This window comes from Pieris napi, chromosome 14, assembly GCF_905475465.1.
Source record: "Pieris napi chromosome 14, ilPieNapi1.2, whole genome shotgun sequence".
Lineage (NCBI taxonomy): Eukaryota > Metazoa > Arthropoda > Insecta > Lepidoptera > Pieridae > Pieris > Pieris napi.
This window is the reverse complement of record NC_062247.1, coordinates 10435804-10460905: the sequence shown is the minus strand read 5'-3', so window position 1 is coordinate 10460905 and position 25102 is coordinate 10435804. Positions and strand designations below refer to the sequence as shown.

At 31.9% G+C, this 25102-nt stretch overlaps 1 protein-coding gene across 14 annotated transcripts in view; it reads left to right on the top strand.

The window, feature by feature from the left end:
• Nucleotides 1–25102, top strand: part of LOC125055911 (cAMP-specific 3',5'-cyclic phosphodiesterase, isoforms N/G) — a 343092-nt gene that overhangs the window by 292284 nt on the left and 25706 nt on the right. For all 14 annotated transcript variants that reach the window (XM_047658644.1, XM_047658645.1, XM_047658643.1 and 11 more), the window contains one exon: nt 6581–6693. In XM_047658644.1, the coding sequence (XP_047514600.1) occupies nt 6581–6693 (113 nt within the window). The remainder of the gene's footprint in view (nt 1–6580; nt 6694–25102) is intronic.

Genomic DNA, 25102 nt, shown 5'->3' with positions numbered 1-25102 from the left:
TATTGTATTTCATAATATAGATATTGCCTCTTGGATTACATTTTCTCTACGATGTTTTCGAGTCTCAAGCAAACGTTTCGACAGATTTTCAAATATTTGTTCACGATACGATAATTTTAGTTTCTAACAGAAACGCATAGGTTCCATCTAGAAAAGTCCATCTTAAAAGGCTGGCAACGCACTTGCGAGCCTTCTATTTATTATTATTATTTAAAAGCTCTTTAATAAACTTTTTAAATTATCTAGTTCTTTGTTGTCTAATATAGTTTCCTAATTGTGTTTTAGATGCCTAGAAGGCATAATACTAGAGGATTACATACCATAATTATGGGATTATACCAAAATACTGAAAGATATATTATTTTATCTTTCTTTCTATAATCAAGGACCCTCCATATTTTTCTATATGAAACTATATTTACTCTACTCCGTTATTTATTCAATTTTACATATAAATATCACGATTGGCTTACGTAAATTTAAGATAGTTTGGAAATGTGCCGATAGATGTCGCTATATTCAATGTCTTTATTTTATTTATTGACAAAGATTTACAATTTATAACTAACTTACGTACTAAATATAAATTTATTTTTGAGCCAATAAAAAATCTTTTTATATTAAGTACTTAATAATTAGATGGATGGATAAAAATAAAATCATTTTAATACAGGCTAACTGGATTATCAAAGAAAACAATAAACTAATTAAAATTAATTGAGGAACACTTATGGTAGTAAACTTATGATACATTAATTTTAACCCTTGGTAAATCAATTACACTTTAGAATATAATTATAGTTTTTACCGTGTAACGTTTTTTATGAAAAGACTTAGGTTTGCGCGTAACCACCAGAGGGCGCCACAACGTTTTAAACATTCAGCATGCTATATTCAAATATTTGTCGCAGACGTATCTCTCGTTATAGCTAAATACTTTGTCAATAACAGTTTTAAAGAAATATAAAAAATATTTTTATAATCTATTTTTACTCGAAATCTTGAAATAGAATTGTCTATCAATTTTAAAAAACAATTCTCAAATCGTGATGAACTAATTCGCGACCAATTATGTCTTGGGTGTAAAATTATATTTTAGTTTTCAAAGGCTTTGCTTACCGCCCACATTGATTTAGTGATTTATAATAACGAAAATGTGACTTTATGTGTTCTATGTTATTAAAGGAACGGAAAGTTGTGATTTTATGTGTTACCATATTGGATACAGGTAAAAACAACGTAAAAGTGATTTTTTTTATTTATCTTCACGCCTTTTTTCCGAAGGAGTAGGCAGAGACCACGGATCACCACTTGCTATATTCCTGACATACCTGGCTTCACTTTCATGATATCCTCATCGGTTATGGGTACTTTTAACTTCCTCTAGTACATCCTGAATTTGGTCTAGGTATGTACGACAAGCTTAACACAACCCTACTCACCATCCATGTTATACATCTTATATATAAAATTCTCTTCGGTGTTTGTAGTTAAACTCCTCCGAAACGGCTTGATCGATTCTCATGAAATTTTGTTTGCCTATTGGGTATGTCTGAGAATCGGACAACATCTGTTTTTCATCCACCTAAATGTTAAGGGTAGTCCACCACTAAATTTTTTTATCTTATTTTTAGATAATTTTATTTTTTTATGATACAGCATTAAAAAATACATACAACCCTACGATCAACCCCTATTTTTTATTGTAGTATATAGTTATTTTTATTGAACTAAAAAATGTTTGCTAGAAATAATATATAGTGCAAAACGACGTTTGCCAGGTCAGCTAGTATCCTTATAAAAGTTTAATTTACCAATTATTTATCTACTAAGGTAAAATTTGAGCATTCTCTGAACCCAACCCAATTGTCGCTGTGCAAAATATCGTTAAAACAGTAATTTATATATCATTAGAATTATCACCTTAAAATAAAAATGTTAGATCTATTACGTCTATACAAAGAATCGGCACGATGTAGCTAATATTCAAAGTATTATTTATTTTATAGTTTTACTAGCAGACCGGCCAAGCGTTGCTGTGGCTAAGGTTTTTGTTATATTACATAGTAGCACAAACTATTCAAGGGAAACGGTAGGAGAACACCAGTCATGGGGACCACCATGCTTTTTTGGTGGTAATGCCATTAAATTGTAGTTTATGTGAAACGTTGGTACTTTCAACACAGCGCCATCTGTTAGAATTGTGACTATCAAATAATAACCAAATATTTTGCAATAAAATAATATTGCGGGTATAAATTGAGATGTAAGCTATCCTATCTTTTAAGTTGGATCAAACTACACACGGTGTGCAAATTTGATTGATATCGGTTCGGTAGTTTAGGAGTCCATAGCGGACAAACAACGTGACACGTAATTTATATATATTAAGATGTGAATATCCTGTTGTAATAGTGAACAAAATGAAGTTAATTATGTTACAATCAACATGCTTAAAAATAAAATCTTATAACCGCCGAAAAAGATTCATGATAAATGTTATTATATTTTGATTGAAATCATTGATTTATATATGATAAAAGCTACATAATGCTAATTGCTCTAAGATTAAATACTTAATTATTTAGATAAATATAGCAAATTGATGATCAGATGAAATATGTTCTTATGTACAATAGGTAGCAGGCAATAACATAAATGTCTTTAATTTTATACTTAAGTACGTACATAAGGCTGATATTTATTCTATATCTTTTAAACAGATTCAGAAATGTGTCTGCCCCAAAACCTGATTGTTACAATGTTACAATGCTTGCGTATTTTTGTCATGTTCTCAATGTTTTTTTTTTATCAACCTATGTAATATGTACCTATAAATTTCACGATTTTTTAAATGATCCTTCAGATCAAATCTTGGCGATTAAAAAGGGTGGCGGAGATTTTTTTTGCCAGTTCTTCTTGCCCGCTCTATGCCTTGCGAACTGGTAGTAAATTTAGAATCATTTTCACAAATTTTCTGTTGACGTTCTTAATTGTACTTACCTATGAATAAAGTTATTTTGAGTATGAGTTAAGTTAAATAAGAGATTAAGTTAGATTTACATAGAAAATGTTTCTTTTAATGTAATAAAACCCTTCCAAATATTCTTAGACCTTAATTGATCCCACTTCGAAGGTTACATTAATTTACGTTCATGTCACTGACACTAATTTAGTCTTATTTGAACTTTACAGTAGGCGACGTTGAGACTTTGAATTGTGCCTAATGTGTACGATTTTAGCATATAAATACAAGGTATTAAGAACTATAATTCTATGGTAATAATAAACTTACGGAAAGTTTGAGAATACAAGCAGTCGGATGTTAATAATGTATTTGATATACAGTAGCGCTAATATCATCTAAGAGCTCTAATATATAATTATTTCGCAAATAGGCAGTGATTAACATGAATATTTAGTTACCTAGTTAAAAACTATAGATTTTTATATTGAATTTGTATAGGTTTTATTAACTGTCCATGTATCATGGATTTTATTTTCAAAATCCTTTGTAGTGATTTATTCTCAACTAAATGTAATTAAAAGTTGTATGATACTTGTTATGGTGAAACGGCCAAGGAATACAGACTATTATTATTACTAAGCCTTTATTGCTGACTCCACGGATTAATATTAAAAATCATTTGTTTTAGTTACATAACCTAACTTAATCTTATACATTATATGAGCCGGTTTTGGTAATCAGCGTGTCTTGTGACACATAGGCCTCTTCCAGCTGCTTCGATTATTTTCTAATGTTAGCTGTTATTGTCCAAGTTGTGCCTCCTATTCTCTTTATATCGTCTGCCCATCTCTTGCTCTGTCTTCCTCTTTTCCTTTTTCCATGTCGTGCTTTTCATCTGTTATATTTTTTTCCATTTCAATCTGCTATCTCTCGTCGTTTGCCCGGTCCAGCGCCATTTCAATTCCATAGGCGTATGTTATTTTACTTACACTTTGAGATATGAAAATATATTATAAGTAGATTTTATGTGTGTGTAACACAAAAGGATTTGTATGTGTTAAAAGTCACTAAAATAGTTTTTAGTAGAGCCTTAATATAAAAGCCTTGTATAAAAAAGCTTTTTGCGGTAATCGATACATTTATAGTTTTTATACGTCGTTCCAAGGGTCGCCTATCCATGCGTGGTCTTTTCTATGGTATTTTCAATGGACCTTAGGGTTAATAAAGCGAATTATTCAAATATAGTTCTTGGTAATTAAAAAAAAAATCAATAAAGTTTTTATAAATTTGACGATTATTTAAATGGTTCTAATCCTTGGGATTGGGATGGAATTTGTATGACAACATTGGCTCAAAACTTGGCGAGTAAAAAGAGTGGCGAAGAGTTTCTTGCCAGTTCTTCTTGACCGCTCTACGCCCTTGACAAGTAGTAAATGTCAATTTAGAATCAATTTCACATAATTTCTGTTGACGTTTATAAGTGTACTTGGTTACCAATATGAATACCTAGTGTCATTAAAAAAAATGAAAGTCCCCAAGCTCTATACGAGTATATTACGAATGGCTTGATCTGAACCCTTGCTTTAATTAAATAAAAAGTGCGTGCGTACAAAGTAGACATGTGAGAAGTTAAACTTCTTTGTAAATTAATGATCGAGTATCCCATATTTTTTTGCCTGTCTTTCTATATTAATGAATACTAATACTAAGGCTAATTAAAAACCAGAACTAAAATTAGTTATTATGTATATATAGAAATACCACCATAGATATGGTAACAATTACAAAATAATATAACAAATTAATTATTATAATAATTGCTAACTTATGTCCACATTTTCTAAAATAGCAAACTGGGTCTTGGTTCTGTGTGCTATAAAAATACAAAACCAACAAAAGAAAATGGTAATTTAGTTACTTAATAAAATAATAATTATATCGATATGTAATAAAAACACCATCGGTGTTCAAATCTCAATCGCTCTCTCCCTTTTCTTCGACAAAAACGCTGCACATCTTTGTGACGTTCCGTAAAAAATTTACACTCATGCGCCTAAAGAAGTTTCACTTCAAAAATTAATTGTTCTACAAAAAAACCAGTGGCGCTACAACTAATAACTCTCCTATTTTTTCTTTATAGTAGTAGGACACTCGCTGTCGATTTTTCGGTCTAAAACATTCCAGTTTTTTACGACGTTTTTCAAGATAAGTCCATTTGTGGACTAGTCTTAACCGTGGTTCGAAAGAACTTTAGGGTTGAGAGGAACATTAGTCCAACACTTCTGTTCCGCGAAAGGTTCAGGAACATGGCAAAACAACTTTGTATCACCAAATAATTTACGTAAGTCAAAATAAATTGGAAGAATGTGAATCACATCGTTATCATGATGCATCGTCACCTATATGACGTTAAGTATTCATTCTTCACAATCAATATTTATATATTGGCTTACCAGGAGGTTAGCTGATAATGTGCGTAATGAGCATGACACACTACCGTGATATTGTCATTTTTAATCGAGATAATAATTTTATATTCATTGCTTGCTCGCGGATAGTTATAACAATAAAGATGTATTCATTTGTTATAATTTATACTATCTAAGATTTGGGGAGCTAGCTTTAGTCAGTAGGATAACCTCTTCGCCGGAATACGACCTATTTGTGAATGGTCTGGAGGTAGTATAAAATAAAATGAATTAGTGACGCTACAATCTTTTTAGGTCTGGGCCTCAGATTTCTGTATCTGTTTCATGAACATTTGTCAATCTAATAGGCAAGTAGATGATCAGCCTCCTGTGCCTGACACGGTCGGCTTTTTGGGTCTAAGGCAAGCCGGTATCCTAACGATGTTTTCTTTCACCGTTCGAGCAAATGTAAAATGCGCACATAGAAAGAAAGTCCATTGGTGCACAGCCAGGGATCGAACATACGACCTCAGGGATGAGAGTTGCACACTGAAGCCACTAAGGCCAACACTGCTCTCTATGGGGGTAGTATACTGTGTTTAAGCACTTAAATCTTTTGTGCACAAATTCACTTATTCAAATCGCTTTTACGAGAACCGGAACAAGAAACGTAGGCTATTTTCAAAATATTCTTAAAAATAAATTTCCAGCCGCGAAAAGAACGGTGCAACTTAGCTATTTAATAGCATAGGCTAGTATTAGCATTAGATTACATCAATGATGAATTGATTTAAATATTTAATGGCTTAGGTAATCAATGAATCAATGATCAGATAGTTTATTATACATTGTTACATAATTTTTTTCTCAGCCGCATAGGGTTACTGACTTCGGATTGTTGTTAATTGTGTAATATACAATTAAACTTTGCACGATTTATTCTAGATAAAAATCATTTACAACCCTTCTTCTATTAGTATTACACGTGTTGATTTATAAATATGGACTATTGGATTGAGATGATTCAAGGTAATTTAATTAAAAAACGTGGTTCAAAATGTATTAACAAAAATGTTCCGTGGGGATTGAAAAGGTCTCGGAGTTCGGGACCGAAACTCGGGATTTGCAAAGACACATGATTAAACTTTTTCGTATTGTACAATGCATTTTGTTACTATAATAAAGTAATTGTTTTTTTTTACAGATGAAGCCTATATGAAACTCGCTTTGGAGACAGTGGAAGAACTCGACTGGTGTCTGGACCAGCTGGAGACGATACAAACACACCGCTCCGTTTCTGATATGGCATCACTTAAGGTACGCATTATTTTCATTTACAATTGCCTGTCGTTACGTCTAAGCGGTAATAAACAGTCCTTTTATTATTAACGCATTATGACGTTATAGTTTGGAAAACCAGTAAATACTGTCGAGCGGCCTCATAGCCTAGCGGTCTTATTAAGTGGCAACTAGGTGAGGGGTACCGGGTTCGATTCCCGGTTCGAGGGCAGGTTTTAGTTTAATTTAAATTTGTTCTCGGCCTTTGGGAGGGTTGTGCGGTACCGGGCGAGTGCCTAAACCGTACATGGAGGACACGGTCGAATTTCTAAAGACAAGCACAAATTATAAAAAAATCCTATACTTGACGCTGGCTAATGCACAAATCGTGCCAGAGCCATAAAAAAAATACTTTTCGGAATAATAATATTGTACGATGAAGCTTGCTTACAATAATGAAGAACACCAGAAGTTACAGGCCAGCAATTAAAACATGACATTGTGTTGACCTGTGTTTGTAGTAAGGTGTTCAATATCTTATCTGAAATTACATATTTGATTGATTTTATTCTGGGATTGCAAACTTATTATACAATTCTAGATTCTATTAAAACTTTTGGCGGTTAATTTTACGTAGAACTGAAGACATCTTGTCTACCGAAGCTTGTTAATGACATCTTACACAATATAATCTCTATAAAATTTACTCTTTATGTAAAATAAATTTTCCAGGGTAAAATATTTTTAAGGGTTTATTTATTTATTTATTTGCTTAATTTTAATTTATTTATTTAGTTATTTTAATCTTAAATTGTACTATTAATTTTGTAAAATTTCAAGAGTATCCTCTATAAATATCTCATTAATCAGTCTGCAATTTGTTGCATAATACAATGTTGAGGTATTTATTCCAACATTCATTACTTCGAAAACAAAATGAAATTTATTGGTTCGCAATTGTTTTCATTGATTATGCATATTACATATTTACAGACTATGAATCACAGTTATATTAAAATTAATTATTGCAATAATATGCATTTGTCGCATCGTGATAGATGGATGATGTGATCGTGTTTACACTTGAATGAAAATGTGCTGTTTTTTTAAGAAATTTTTCTGAATGAATCGGAACTTAAAAAATTCGTCTCGTTACAGCCTTTTTGTTCTGGGCCTTCTGTATCTATTCCGTGATCATTCTTGATAGGAGATCCTTCTGTGATTGACAAAGGCCGTTGACTTTTTGGTTTGGTATGTCAGTTTCCCCACGATAATTTTCTTCGCCATAGTAAAATAAAAATAGCCTTTATTTCGAGGTACACTATAACTACAGTAAGTCCATGTCTTTCAAGTTTTACACTTTTACTCTACCTCCGATGGAGTGAAGGCCTCCTCCAGATTCTTCCACTTATTTGTTGCGACAATTTTCCAGTTTTTTCCCGCTATCCCTTTTGTTTCATCTTCGCTATATGGGCGAGTATTAAATGCTCACTTAATAGAACAAATGCATTGATGCATAGCCGTTATGCGAACGCATTACCTCAAGGTTGAGAGGTTACCTCAGGAATTAAAAAAATACTTTCTGTGAAACAATTCAATGACATTTCTATAATTATTTTTAAATATCTAGTATTTGTCATGTTTCTTTATTGATAAATCAATATTTAAAGGTGGTTTTGGTAAATTTGAACCCTTTTCCAAATTATCAAAAATCCTGTGTTCTTTCATTATATATCTTGTTTGACGCCACATAACAATACACTTAATGTCAATCATTTTGAAATGAAGAGTGTTGTTATTCGTAGCTCCAGCGTGTATAAACAACTTTATTTACAACAACAGATACCAGAACGCAATTTGTCCATGTTCTCGCTGCCAAATTCCAATGATCTCGAAAAACATTTATCTTGTGTTTATATTTTTCTGACATTAAAATTCCTTTGCCTAAGCATTTGTTGTTGAAGGATGTTTTCGACTGTCGGTTAATGGTTGTCATTCTCTTTGTTTCTGGTAGAAAATTGGCTCATCTGCTATTCAGGTTAAATATATTAATTTTATATAAGATAATTTTCAAATGTGTCACAGATTTTTTTACTATTATTATGTCAAATAAATTAATAAAAAAATACACAATACATTTTCAAGAGTATAAGTTATAATCTATTCTAAAATCCATGACAATTACGGTGAACATTTACAAACAATAATAAAAATACTACTTTCATAATAGTTCTTTACTACAAATTTTAGTTTTTACCTAGTATTTACATAAATGTTTCATAGTCTTCCTAATGTGGTTATTATTAATGATTAGGTACCCAATGGGCGCTTAAAAAATCATTTTTTAAATCGATGAGCACACTTCCGAATATATCAAGCTAAGTAGCGTTTATTCTATTCGCGGAGAATTTGAATGAGAGGGGCCTGGGAGCTTAGTTTTTACAGCCGGAATTTGATATCAGAAATCAGGTGATTTTGTTTAAATAACTAAGCTCTAGTTCAATGCAATGCAATCGATCTTCTTTAGTAATACGTCAGAGTGGTCACCAGTCCACTGCTATGCAACCCGAAATTATCTAAATATACTTTTGTCATATAGAACACTAATGCACAACAAACGCTTGAATTAATATATTAAACAAAGATAAAAGATTTTAACCCCAGAGCTGGCACTTTCCTGGCTCAACGAATAAGTATCGCAATACAGCGAGGAAATGCTGCCAGGGTTTAAGGTACACTGCCACAGGAACCAAACTTTTTAAATTAGTTTTGATTTTCATTTTAATTATTTCTATTATTACTTAAGAAAATTATAAATACTGTATACTTGATTGTAAATAATAATTTGCATTTAGTTTGTTTTATATTTAACATAACTTATCAATTTAACTTGGTGAATCTATTCAAAAATTGTATTTTAAACAATGAAATTTCGACTGAATTTTCTAGAAAGTAATGGAAATTATTTGCCATATTATACGTTTGCGTAAAAACAAACAAGGTTATTTTTATAAAATACCCTACACATTAGATCAATAAATAATATTAATTATGATAAAGGCAAAGTTGCAATATAAAGTGCGTTATAAAAGAATTTTCTGGCCCTAAAATATTCAATTAATACAATAAAACTCGTCTCCTTTCGTATTACTCTGAAATAAAATGCTTTCATAGAACAATAGATTGAATTGCCTTTGTTTAAGCAACGGATTAAATGTAATTGGTTACGAATGCGGCTTAAGATAAATAGAGCCTATTTGCTTTGTACACAAGCCGTGGAAAATTCCAAGATACGTTCATGACATTCAGTTATATTTTGAGAAGCAATTGTAGCCTCGCTGATATGCAAATATTGGAGTAAATCACGTTTTAGTATAAAGTCAATTTTATATCGTCTAATATCAGTGGCCGATAAAGATTGGTCGAATTTTATATTAGAAGCAGAATTTGCTTAATTATTTAATACAAATCACGCTGGCTACTTATTTTTCTTCAATAACAATGAAAGGCATAATAATTAGATTATCAAATAATTAAATTCATGCCTGCTGCATTTGCATAATTACTGAGTCAAGGATTTTTATAAATCACAAGCATTTTTTACAAATTATACTCAATACTATAGCAAAATAAGATTATTGATTAATAAGGTTGTGTACCTGAAAGAGAACAATAGTTTCATTAGGTCATACGATATCTTAATATGCACATAAAGTTTATGGTTGTCTATTGACAATTCTACGGATGGTATAGTTTTTAATTGGATTTTTAAATACTATCATTCCTTATGTTGCATTACATTTTTTTAGATAAGGATAGAAATTAATCATATTTTTGTAACACGTTATTGTGTTGTATATATTATGTAACAAGAATATTGATATTTGTATAGATAGAAAATTTCCGAAATAAATAATGTATCAATTGTGTTACTCTTTGATGCGGTTCATCTTATATTTGAGAATATAAAAAGCAATCATGATATTATTAAAAAATTTGTGGCGCTTCAACTCTTGCTTTTGGCCTCAGATGTCTGTATATCCTTCGTAATCATTTTCTTTGTGAACTGTGTGAAGTACTTGTTGCGCGCCGGCTTTTTGGTTTAAGACTTGTGGGTTTTTCACGATGTTTGCCTTCACCGTATGTGCGATTTAAGATTACGATTGTTAAATTCATAAAGACTGAAGACTCTGTAAGAGCTGGAACGTACGACCTCCAGTGTGATGAAGCCACTAGGCCAACGCTGCTCTAATCATAAATAATAAAAGTTAGGGATATTAAGGATGACATTTAGAGTTTACTTATGGATAAAGTACCAAATAATAGCTATTATAACACATAAATTATTTGGAAGATAAATTGTGTTCCTTGACACTTCATCGGACTCATAACTTATGATGGACTTAATGTGACGAATAGCGCTATCTGACAGTCGTGAAACGCAACAATAGTGTTTATCCTACCAATAATTAATAAATAGCTAATTTGGAACTTACGTAGAACTTATCCGTACATTGTGAAACAGACCCTAAGTGATACAGATACTTAGTGCGAAGTGTTGACACTGAATCTTCCTTTTAAATATTATTTAGCAAAATATAAAATGTGGATGTTATGACTAAGTAATTGGCGTTGAGAAACTTGATAGGTATATTTTGATTTCGCTACCTTTAGATCCGCTCAAGGAAATTAGATTGTAAATGTCAAGGAGAAAATTGGGCGAAGATTTTCTTCTTCGAAATTTCGAATCACTCGTAACTTAAACACAACTTTATTAATAACGTTATTCTTGGGTCTTTGATGTGTACAAAACTGTGATCACTATTCAAGAAAAATATTGGATATTGGACTAGTTTAAAAAAAATATTAAATTGATACATTAAGTTATTTATTACGTCTATATATATAAAATAAACTCGAGAAGGGCTGGACGGATTATGATGGTTTTTGAATTGTCTCCGAATAGAATAACTATTAAAACCATTAAAAGTAGACGAAAATAAATCCAATACAAAACGTTCAATTTCAAATGGGTTTAGTAACTGTCATGTAAGGTGGTACGATGTTTTTCGGGTCAGCTAGCATCGTGATAAAAGCTCTATCTCTAATAACGCAAAATAGGTTGTCAGGTGAAGTGGAAGGAAGGCGTAGAAGTTTCTCGTCTAATGCCAAGACAGATTTTGGGTCGCAGAGCCAGCGGAGTTAGGATGATGGAAATGAACAAAACCAAGTTCTGAAGACAGCGTTGTATTCTCGATAAACTTTAGACGTATTCCTGAATTAGATTTTCGATGAAAAAATATTTCTTCTTCTTATAATGCCATCTCCTTGCGAAGGTTTGCGATCATCATGGCTAGTTTAATTTTGGATGTCGCATTTCTAAGCAATGACTTGGTGCTTTGGCCAAACTATTGTCTAAGATTTTTCAAGACGTGCGTCTGCGGCCAGGTCTCCTTCTACCTATCACTTTGCCTTGTATGATTAGTTGAAGGAGCTCGTATTTTTTAGTGTAACGTAAAACGTGTGCGAAATACTCAAGTTTTCTTAACAGTCATAAACACTTTTTTGTTCTTATGCAAACTGTACAGCACGGTTGTAATTCGTATGCGGTAAAAAATAATTGTAAGGCTTACATAAAGAAGACGGATCATCAAGTTTTTTGTAAACAACTTAATACAGATTAACAAGATTGTAGACCAGTGCCGATAATTTTTGAAACCAAAAAAAATTACAGTAGGATGAAACCCATTAGAAAAGCAGGGGAATATGATCAAAATGAAAGGAAAAATAAATTACGGTCGATCTGAGGTCGGGAAGGGGTAGGGGGGGGAGGTTTAAGGGTAAAAAACGGTTTATCTCGATTTCCGGCAAAACTAAAAGTCCTATCGAAGAAAGTTAAACGGCAAAGTTGTAGGTAATAAAAAGATCTAAAACTTTTGTATTCACACATTTTTCACATAACCTCAAAATTTATGTGAAAAATTCAAAAAACCAAGTTCTTGGTTTTTAATTTTTATCTTTTACAAATTTCTTTTTTTTTTAACGAAATTTGGTGAAAACTTACCTTATTATGTCCCAAATATACTGTAATTTATTTGATTAAAAATATTTATTTTTTCACCTTATTTTGAATTAATATCGAAAAAACACTCTAATTTTCAATCGAAAATTCTGACGTCAAAATTTCAGCTTTTTTCAAAAAGTTGGTGTGATTTCAGTTCGTTGAAATCTCTACTTTCCTACGGTAGAGAATTAGGGAAGGGTATGACGGGTCTGGGCGTTACTGCATACGATGTTTTGCATTTTCTGAGAAGATTTACTATGGTAATATATATATATTTTTTTACCATAGGAAAGTAGAGATTTCAACGAACTGAAATCACACCAACTTTTTGAAAAAAGCTGAAATTTTGACGTCAGAATTTTCGATTGAAAATTAGGGTGTTTTTTCGATATTAATTCAAAATAAGGTGAAAAAATAAATATATTTAATCAAATAAATTACAGTATATTTGGGACATAATAAGGTAAGTTTTCACCAAATTTCGTTAAAAAAAAAAGAAATTTGTAAAAGATAAAAATTAAAAACCAAGAACTTGGTTTTTTGAATTTTTCACATAAATTTTGAGGTTATGTGAAAAATGTGTGAATACAAAAGTTTTAGATCTTTTTATTACCTACAACTTTGCCATTTAACTTTCTTCGATAGGACTTTTAGTTTTGCCGGAAATCGAGATAAACCGTTTTTTACCCTTAAACCTCCCCCCCCCCCCCCCCCCTACCCCTTCCCGACCTCAGATCGACCGTAATTTATTTTTCCTTTCATTTTGATCATATTCCCCTGCTTTTCTAATAGGTTTCATCCTACTGTAATTTTTTTCACGTTTTATTTATTTTGAAGGCTATCTGCACTGGTCTATTGGTGGATTACAGTTCTTCAACAAAAACAACTTCTCAATGTTTTGCATTTTCATATCAATGCCAGTTTAAAGTCCGTGTATTTAAAGAGTTTTTTATTTAAATTCTAATTTAAAATCACATTGTTAACACGGAAACTACTTGGTTGATTTTTTAAATTTAATCTTATAATTCATTTTGTCCGGAAGGATTTTAAATTTTAATGCATAAAATATTTGATGAACTTTTTCTATTTAATTATTGTGAGTATAATTCATTTTAATAAAAATTGTAATTTTGAAAAAAAATTACTACATACACAGTCTCACACACATACTCAATGTGGTTTCCTTATATATATTTGATAATGTTGCAACCTCTTATGCATTTATAATAATAATTGTTTATTAAGTATACATTTTCTCTACGTTTTAACACCTGGAAGTGGATGGCCTGATGATTTGTAACACTCACACAAACAAGCATTTCCTTCTATTATAAATAGCTGTTACTTTAGTTTGTTTTAGTGAGAAAAAAAAACACCACTAGGCATAAAACATTTAATAAGCGTGAATAAATAACTAGAAATTAATACGCTTAATAAATAATAATGTTTTCCGTCAAGAGTTTCACGTGTACAACTAGCATGGTCACTTGTGGCCATGCTAACAGCATAGGTAATGTTGACCATGCTAAGTAGTTAAAATTCATAATAAACAATTGCAAAGACGTCTTATCCGGTAACGGTATAATTAAATTTCCTTTTGATTTCGTATGTTTGAATCGATGACGTAAAGTACATATTTTCAGAAAAGTGACGTTTCACGATACGGGGATTTACACTAACCCTGAATATAATATTAGAATACTCTGTAAACAAATGGTTCATTTTCTTGGTAATTGTGATTAGTTTAAATTACGTGTACCGTTAATTAGAAGTTGGTTTAATCTTCCGGATGTTTAAGGTCAAAAGTATAGAACCGTGCAGAATTAAATTCCAGACACCTGCATCTTTTCATCAGGTCTAAGACCTCACGATGTATCGTACGAGAAAGTTTTAAAAACGTTGTTGGATCTGGAATTAGATTCAATAGGGTCTCACTTGTTTTTTTTTAAATAGAAAAGGGACAAACGGGCTCAAGGCTCACCTGATGTTAAGTGATACTATACCTCCGCCTGCGAGTGTGTTACCTTTTAGTAATTGGTACGCTCTTTTTAAGGACCCTAAGTCGAATTGGTTCGGAAATACTTACTGTAGCTGATTCCACACAGGTGATTCACACATGGCGAGCCTAAATGCGAATGGTCCGTAAAACTACAACTCCTGTACCCGATTGTCAATCATGGACGAAAAATACTTTAACAGTATTATTTTCATTTTTTAAATTTCAGCAGCTTGTTTGTTCATAGTATTTGGAATTAAACAAGTGTACAAGTTGGAATATATAAGCTGTACAAATTGTATAGAAAATCTATTGTATGAACTGTCAAAAACATTATATTGATTCGCAACTATTGTGAAGCTTGCGCTTATGCCTCAGGACTAATTCAAGATGTTTTCGATATATACTAATATATCATATATTCTTAATAATATATTTGTTAATAAAGAGCTTTCGTTACTTAGGGATAATATAGCATTCTAATGGTGAATTGAACAGACAAAAATATTATTAGTCTCTTATCTTTATAATGTATAATTCTACTGTACGTGTGTATGTCACTGAACTCCTCTTAAACGGTTGGACCGATTTAAATGTTTTTTGTATGCGTTTGTGTGGAGCCCTTGATGGTTTAGAATCACAAATCAGCCCGGCAGATGGCGCTGCAGTCGGTACTTTCATACTATTTTTAATATCCTAATCGCTTTAAATGCAGGACAACGTTCGCTAGTATTGTATAGAACTGCACAGTGATTTCGTGTTACACAAATTCTTTGTATTATATTTTGCATTGTGTAACTTGCTTTACGATTTATATTTATGTTCCTCAAATTATCCGTCCTTCACCGTTCTAGCGAGTGTTAAATACGCACATGGAAAGTCTATTGGTGCAACCATGGGTTCCAACCTACGACCATAGGGATGAGAGTCGCACGCTGATGCCACTAGGCCAACACTGCACACATTTTAATCTTGCATAACTATTTTTAATGTTTCCTTTATAAACCAATATGAAAACACGAACACAACTAATTAATGTTTGATAAAATGTATTCCCATGTGATTATTACGTAAACATGAACGGTACATCGAACGAGCGTGTAAGTTAATTAACTTATCACAGTTATGATAACTTAATTACTTTCCGGATTGTTCTACTATATATTAAATAACCCACGGAAAAAAAAAAAAGCTTTAAAGCATTAAATATTGGTTGAACTCGGCAATTTCAGCAACTATAGTTTTTTTTTTATGAGCAAACGGGCCGGAAGAATGTTAAGTGATACCGCCCATGAACACTCTAATTCCAGCCTTGCGATTCTGTAACTCACTTTTCGAACTCTCACTGAAAACAATAAACTACAAGCTCCCTTCTTATCAGAATGCCAAATTGTAAAATGACTGCTTTACGACTGATTTGAGCGCGACCGCCGCTGTGAAAACGGCTGTGAGAGTTCGAAAAGTGAGTTACAGAATCGCAAGGCTGGAAGGCTTGCAACTGCGTTGCCGGCCTTTAAAGCATTGGTACGCTCTTTTCTTGACGCTAAGTCTAGTTCATAAATACTTCAGTGGGCAGCTTTTAAAAATGCCAACTACCCCTTTAAAGCCTGAAAGTATCAAACTATAAGGTTATATTTGATTTACGCCGTGGGTACTACATTTAAATAACATTTCGACTCTATCGACTGCTGAAACACTCGAAATGTCAGTAATTTAATTATAATAAATTAATTTATAAGCTAAAGAAACTTATAAATGGAAATGGTTTTTGACTATTTTTAATTACTATCAATCACACCTTGTATATAGTGATAGTGGTATTACATACGAAGATTTATATTGGATTTATGAAGAAGCAGGAGTTTGGTTCGGTGGCGGTTGCTGGAGCGATGTTCAAATAAATGTAAAACTAGGTTTGAAGCTAAGTGTCAGCTGACTCTGTAACTAACATAAAATTAATGTAGTGGGGTTGCGACTCTAAACTAACAAAAAACTCTTTTGTTACCTTTCAAGAATACTCGATCTATTGGATATTATCGTAAACGAGGATGTTATATTACAATTTATGAATGTATCAAAACTAAAGGGCTTTATCACTACCAAAACTGACACTTTTCAATTTGTTAACTTAAAGTGTAAGATTATTGTTAACACTTCGTTTGCGCTTTTTATTACTAAATAATATGTATATATATGTAACGTAACTAGCGTTAGGTTACATAACTCACGCCGTGAACAATTTGATACGTGCATGAAACGCAGGTCGAAATATATTTCAAAATATCGCGAGGACAATCCCAAAATAGATGAGTGAAATATAGATTGAGGACGGTTATTTTTGAGTAATGACGTCATAACGCATACTATGTCAATTATTTTTAATGATGGCACGTCACGCGATTCGTGGGCCTGTTGTCAGCTGTTTCGTTATCTATATAAATCGCTCAACAGTCATCATGTTATACTCTGATTTTTCATTGCGAAGAATTCTGACATTTCATAAGTGTTGCCACTTAAAAAAATTCTCCACCGAAAATGGGGCAAATTTGACTTATTTGTGGGCAATAAAAAAAATGCTACGTATTTTTTATGTTTAACCTACAAAAAGGTAAATCTAAATATTTACTTACTCAAGTGAGCTAATACAAAAATAACAAATATTACTATATCACAAACAATATATCAAATTAACTTTAATTATTTTTTTGAAGTGAAACTTCTTTATTGGCGTTGGAAAAAAATTTACACACATTTGTCACATTTTTCGGTTACGCGCCATCTTTTTCTTGTCCCTACCACGGTTGATCCGAAGAGATTCGAAGCCATTAGTAACAAAAATATATAATAACGATAACAATGATAGTAATACTAATAATTCTATTACAATTAATGAAATTCTAGAATAATCTTAGTACTACATAGTAATACAGTAATAAGTTAAAATGAAATAATTGTATTTGTATTCATGTCTATGATAATAAAAGCCTTTTGTTAAACTTTATCTAATTTAACTTAATTTAACCAATTTCTGTAAAGTTGCATAATATAGTAGATCATTTTTCGATAAATAATGTCATAAAGAAGTTTCACTTCTTACGTGTGTACACCTAGTACACGCACACATTTTTTTTATTCTTTAGCTGACATCACTGCCTACTAATTCCAGGTTCAGTAAACCTTTTTAAAAATTTAAAATGTTATCTTTATTTGTGCGTTTTTTACTATTTGTGATGAAAAGGGACGTAATTATCACTCGCAGTTAAACCACTTTTAATGTGGAGCACCGCACTTAAGAAAATGGATGCAATAACTAACAATAAAATGTATGTATAGATGTTGACTCATATTGAAATCGAAAAATGTGCCCGGCCAAAAAGTGTTGCCATCTCTGACATGTAAAAAATGATAGCTGTCAGAATTCTACGGAATTAAAAATCAGTATAGCTAATTCAAAGTTAATGGCGTCTTAAGCTCCGAACATATGTATTATATTTTGGCATTACAAACTAAGTTAATTAATCAATTTACATACAACAACAACAAAGATGACATATTCCGAATATATATAACCCATGATTGAGTAAATAATACACAACCAAAAAACGGGATATTATAAATCGTTTATTTGCAAAGAAAGTGATATATTGATTAATTATAAATAAAACACCGCACAATTAGCCATATAAAAATAGGCGTGTGTCATATTAATTATCATGATGTCATAATAATAACAGTTAATTACACACTTGAAACGAACCGAATGGGAAAAGGGATTTTTTTTTTGTTATATCTCATAATATTTTTTTCTTTGATTATTGTTATTTTGTGTGTTTTTGTTAGTAATAAATGTTATGTCTATGTGTGTGTCTAATTATAATTGTTGTCAAAACTCATGGTCTAAATACTTTCCCACGCTATAAAGGTACCTTGTCTTTAATTTAATCACCCTCATCTGAAAGCAATACACGGCAGTGATCTAACTTTAGGAAGGTGGTTTAGTTCTTGACGTAACAACTTTTTAAATACAATGGTAGATATAGGCAAGTTTATATCACATGCAGCTTATAAATGACTCATTTGAAAGACTTTCGAATTCAAAATATATTCATCGTTTCATCAAAATACTCCGTATCACCTCAACGTCCGTCGCTCTTAACTATAGAAATTATTATCGCATCTACCGACATGTTCTAGAGTCTAGACGGACGACATCTCATATGTATTATGTTTGGACTGAAAAAAACAAGCCCTGAAATCTGATAGAAGTAACTGAAACTTCTTATTGATTGTAGCTTCAGAAATAAAAAAGGTTGACACTAAAAAAAAATCAGTGGCGCTTCAATCTCTTTAGATCTTGGCCACAGACATGATCATTTTTTAAATCTAATAGGCAAGTAGTACTCTAGGTCTAAGGCAAGTCGATTTCCTCACGATGTTTTCCTTCACCGTTCGAGCAAATGTTAAATGCGCACATAGAAAGAACGTCCATTGGTGCATTGGCTCAGGTATGAGAGTCGCACGCTGAAGCCACTAGACCAACACTGCTATAGGTTAATAATAAACCCTCTTTTTAATTGTCAATCACATTTTTAAACACTCCTTTTTGCCTTTATGACTAGGTCAGCGACTGACTTGATTGGTTTAATAAACGAACCCTAGTGTTTTCTTTTGATTGTTTAAACAGAAAGACTATTATGCCATTTGCCTTTCAAGTATTTCGTAAGCACTATAGGGGGGAGGGGGAGTCTTTAATTTCCTTTTTTGGTGACTACGTCAACAGTAATTATTTACTTTTTTACACATGTTACTATTTATGTACTGTTTATGTACTATTATTTTTGAGATCTTTGCATACTTTGTAAGCATTTCATTGCTCAATTTGTAAGTAATACTTTGCGCCTATTTTAGTATCGTAGTTTTATTCTAGGACTACATTGTCTTCACATATTTAACTAATGTATACAAAATATTGTACAACCTATATTAAAAGAGTAAGTGTGGAGTTTCTTGCCCATTCTTCTCCACCCGAACTTTTTGGAAGGGGAAACTAGAATCATCTTTATATTTTATTTACCGTACAAAAGTGCCATTTTAGGTGGTCTAATTGGAACAAATGATTTGACTATTACTTTTGCTGACATGAGGGGGGTGGGGGGGATAAATTGCAGTAAATCTGCTTACGTAACACTTGAACGACCCTATTAATTCGTGAATATAATAATTGCATTAGCTATTGTGTAAACATATCGAAAATTTTTCGTTCAATAACCTTATTCCAAGATAAAAGAGCATATATTGTTTAATACAGATATGGTCGGCTATATCTACGTTATAAGGTCTGCACTGTGCGCCCAGTCACGTACACCGATCACGAGCAATGTGAAACACGCCGGCCTTAACAAAAACGGATTTAGTATATATGCGTATTATAATGTTTTACTTTTATTCAAGTCTTAATTGGATCTACACACCTTCTACGGAATATTTCGAATAGCATCAAAGCTGTGATTGCGAATTAGGTTTAGGTGTATAATATCTAGAGTTATTTATTAAATATAAATGTAACCTTTTATATTTTCGTATCTTTAATTTCCATTTCAAACGTTTTTAGTATTTACTTATAGCTAAATGTTAGTCGCCTGGGGATATTCATCTTTGCCAATAGTCAGCCAGTCTTAATATTTCTATCAAGTCATCAGCCCATCTTCTTTTTGGCCTGCCCGCTTTTTTCCGAGTGACCCCTAACCATTGTGTTGTCTTTAATGACCATCTGTTGTGTAGGTATCGTGTTACATGACACAAAAACAGAAAATCAAATTGAAATATTTTTGCTTTGTTCGAAATTTGTGTAAAAGTTCACTAAAGGCTAATTGGAAAATAATTATTAAACAGAGTTACTCGGCCTTAAATCAATTCGCATACATTTACAATCTCAGAATTTTCTTACAGATTATAAAATCTGAATTATCCAAGAAAAATTTATCTAAAAGAAAACAAACAGTTTCTCAAACGACATTCAATCTTATTGGTCAGCGATACATATATAAAAATAGAAGTCTATCTCAATCAGTTTCTTGGAATATTTTGCATTAAACAACTGTGGAGATTATTTGACGTGTTCTTCGAATTTTTATTTTAAATAATTGTTAAGGAAAAAGCGAGTTTTAGTTACTGATTATGAATATGCAATACACCTTACGTGTTTTTTAAGGTTTTTCTTAAAATCTTACGAGCTATATTTAAACATTTTGAGCTTTCTGGACAAAACAAATATAAGGTAAACTAGCTGGTCCGGCAAACGTCGTTTTGCCATGTATATTATTTCTAGGAAACATTTAACAAAAAATAGGGGTTGATCGTAGAGGGTTGAAAATTTAGGGTTGTATGTATTTTTTAATGCTGTATCATAAAAAGTAAAAATTTAAAATGTATCTAAAAATAAAAAATTATGGGTGTACTGGACTACCCTTAAGATTTAGGGGGATGAAAAATAGATGTTGTCCGATTCTCAGACATACCCAATATGCACACAAAATTTCATGAGAATCGGTCAAGCCGTTTCGGAGGAGTTTAACTACAAACACCGCGACACGAGAATTTTATATATTAGACACCCGTAGACACTCCTATAATATTGTAAAATTAAGCTGACAAGCCACGCTAACCGCATTTTCCATTAGGTCATTCGGTTTAATAGAAAAGACCGCAAAGTGTTTTACATTCTCTATGACAAATTAATTATTATTATGGCGCTTAGTAATAACGTCGTTAAATGAAGACTTACTTAACCAATGCTTTTTTGAGTTAAGTTTTACATTGATAAATGGATTATAACAAAAAAATTATAAAAACTTACAGGAAATAGTTAAAAACTAAATGTGACTTTTAAATAATGACCTCCATGGTTTTTGATAAAGTTGGACTTGTGACATAGTTCGGTCAATCTAAACCAAAAAATGAGAGTGAAGGTACATAAAGTCCCAACAAGCTGAAAATCAGTAAAATTGTTCAAAACATAATTATAAATAATATTTAATAGTTCCCCATTATTCCCGTATAAGGAATTTTTTTATTCAAAAAAATGAGTATTTCACGATTTTCAGCAAAACGGTAAGTTTTATCATAAAAGTACCTTAATGATGATGAAATATGGGGAACTTTTACATATTATTTATAATTATGTTTTGAACAATTTTACTGATTTTTAGCTTGTTGGAACTTTATGTACCTTCGAATGTCTAAATGGACCGGACTAACAGTAAATGTCTAGAAAGGAAGCCAAAGATTAAAACATAAACATATCTAACTTAAAGAAATAACTTTTTAACCGGATTAAAGTTATGTAGTATTATAAATTTACAATTATTTAACATAATTTTAAATTTATCCGACGTTTCGCGTGCTTTACAGCGTGCGTGGTCACGGTGACTGAAGACAAAAGGTGTTGGATGTCAAAAAGTATCACAGCTTTAGAAAAAGTTGCATTATCTGTATTTATTTCCCCGGAGTTGGTATCGACTAAAAGATGGGTTTTGGCAGAAATGGCTCACGGTGTCCTCTATTTTCGCGGATTGTTTATCTTGAGATTTTAATTTGGATATTATTGGATCCCAGGTGTTTGACATTTTTTGGCCGTCTTCTCTATTGAATTTTCTTTAAATGTGTAAAGGTTATGTCAATAAAAGACAATACTATATCTTAAGTTAATTTGGCTATTTAGGTAGGTTAGGTTAGTTCTATGTTCTACACGTGGGGAAGAGGGCATCAGCAAAAGCTGCCCAGCTTGTAAAACTTACGTACTAAAACAAACTTTGAAAAAGTCGTGTCTACGTCGGCAACAAGTAACGGATAGGCCACTTCATTAAACCTAACGAAAAGTTAGGTAAACAGCGGGGATACTCCCGAAAATCGATACCATTTAGACACTAATTGGCTGGAACTAACACTTTCTAATAAAGATCGCCAATTTAGCCTATTTGAGGTGATGGTTGTTTTAATATAGTAGCGCTGATGTCGCTGACTTGAAGAATTGAATCTAAAAAATCAGCTTACCGATGTGCTAATTTTAATGTCGACATCTGTAGAAACAGTTTTATTTTGCAATGTTCAAGTTTGCACGTAGCTCCTACCTTATAAGACGGCAATGAATAATTCATTTACTTCTATAATAATGAATCATATTTACGTAATAAAGGGATTTATATAAGCGGATTATAGATTGTCAGATGGTAAGAAGTTGTTGACAATAATATGTATAGATAAATGAATAAATTAATTTGTGAATTAGTTGTTTTGTACAACGTGCCTAATTGAGTATTCACACGTAATAACACGAGGTATTGGGTTCGAAATTACCAACTACAACCGTACAAATCAATCGTTATCTAATATATAAAATTCTCGTGTCACAATGTTCGTTCCGAAACGGCTCGACCGATTCTTATCAAATTTTATATTCATATTCAGTAAGCCTGAGATTTGGCTACTATTTATCTATCAAACCCCTAAGTGATAAGGGATGTCCACACAACCCCTTATTTTCACCCCTCTACAACCCCATTTTTTATTATTGTAAATAGTTATTTTTATTGAACTAAAAAAATGTTTCCTTGAAATAATATACTCGTACATGGCAAAACAAACGTTTGCCGGGTCAGCTAGTTTATGTATAAGTATCTTACAGCTACACATATACATATAATATAAGAAAACATTTAGACAATAATAATAATAATCTCACTGGCGGATTTAACAACAGACTCAGTAGGCCTAGGGCGGCACAATTTTGGAACCGAATATTTTAAATTACATGACAATTGTAGGCAAGGAAGAAACAAAAATCTTCACAGCATACCTTGCAATGTTGTTTGTCCGCCACTGAATAAGCCTTTATTCATCCACATCTTATTGACATACATTATACAAAAAAAATATAAATCTATATATAATTTTACTACTGCAAGATGCGGGCCCCGTCTGGGTAAAGACCAGCTCCAACTTTTCCCATCCTATGCTCTATTTTGCCATCGTCATCCAATTTTTTCCAGCAACCCTTTCGATCTCATCGGCTCATCGCTCTATGGTCTGCCTGTTTATTTTTCCTTGTGGGTCAATCTATTTGGTTTTCGGTTTTTGGTTTTTTAGACCATTTGTCATCTGTATTAGAGAATATAAAAAGCCAAAACAGATAACATTGATAAACAAAATAGACGAAACAGAAAAAATAAGCCAATTAAGTACAGGATTAGATAAAAAAAGAAAACATAAATTAAACATTATAGTGTTTATTCAAAATATATTTGTTTTGTGTGTTTGAATTCTCGATTTTAAATGGCCAGTCTCTTATTTCACATTTATGAAATTATATTTAAATGATTTAAGCATTAAATTAACACTTTTATTTGTATTTGCGAAATATTGAGGTTAATGTTCTGACAAATTTACGATTTGCGTTTACAATTTGACAATTTAAATGTCGTATAATTTTTCATACTTACAAAAAATAAGTTCACAATATAATATCATAACTTTCTCTCACATGAATAATTTTATATTATTTTTGCGTAATTTACTATCAATTTCTATTTGTTTATATCCAAAAACTAAGACAGACACAGCGCACGCTTATAATAACTATCAGCTACACTCTCGAATACATACGCACACACACCCATTCACCTACTCACACATTCACGCATATTTAAGGTCTTATACGACTTGTGATGATTATGTAACACTAAGGGTGAGACCTATAGAGCGCACTTAGACTTTGCTCAGACTTAACTATAACCATTCTTTACTTTTTTAAAGGATTATAAAGAAGGTATTGCATGAAATGAAACATCAATTTCTGTCTTAGCTTGAGCTTAGCTTAATCTCACCGTTAAAATGTCAATAAATATACTAAATCATAGTTTAACCTTAGTGTTTTTCGTAAGTAAAGTCTGAGCAAAGTCCAAGTGCGCACTATAGATCTCACCCTTAGGGTCTGTTTCACAATGTACCGATAAGTTCTACATAAGTTCCAAATTAGCTATTTTTTACTTATTGGTAGGATAAAGACTATTATTGCGTTTCACGACTGTCAGATAGCGCTATTCGTCACATAAAGTCCATCATAAGTAATGAGTCCGATGAAGTGTCAAATAGCACAATTTATCTTTCAAATGTGTGTTGCATAGCTATTTGGTACTTTATCCATACATTGTGAAACAGACCCTTAAGGTGATATCAGACGGTTCACTCGGATGATTGTTCACTCGAGTGAATGCTTCAGTTTTTTTCATTCTATGTTCACACGGCTTAGACGAAATGATACAGAAATGAACATTCATTGTTCTTTCTTTTAAATATGTCATCGAATGAAGTCGTACGTCTTGGAATTAGTT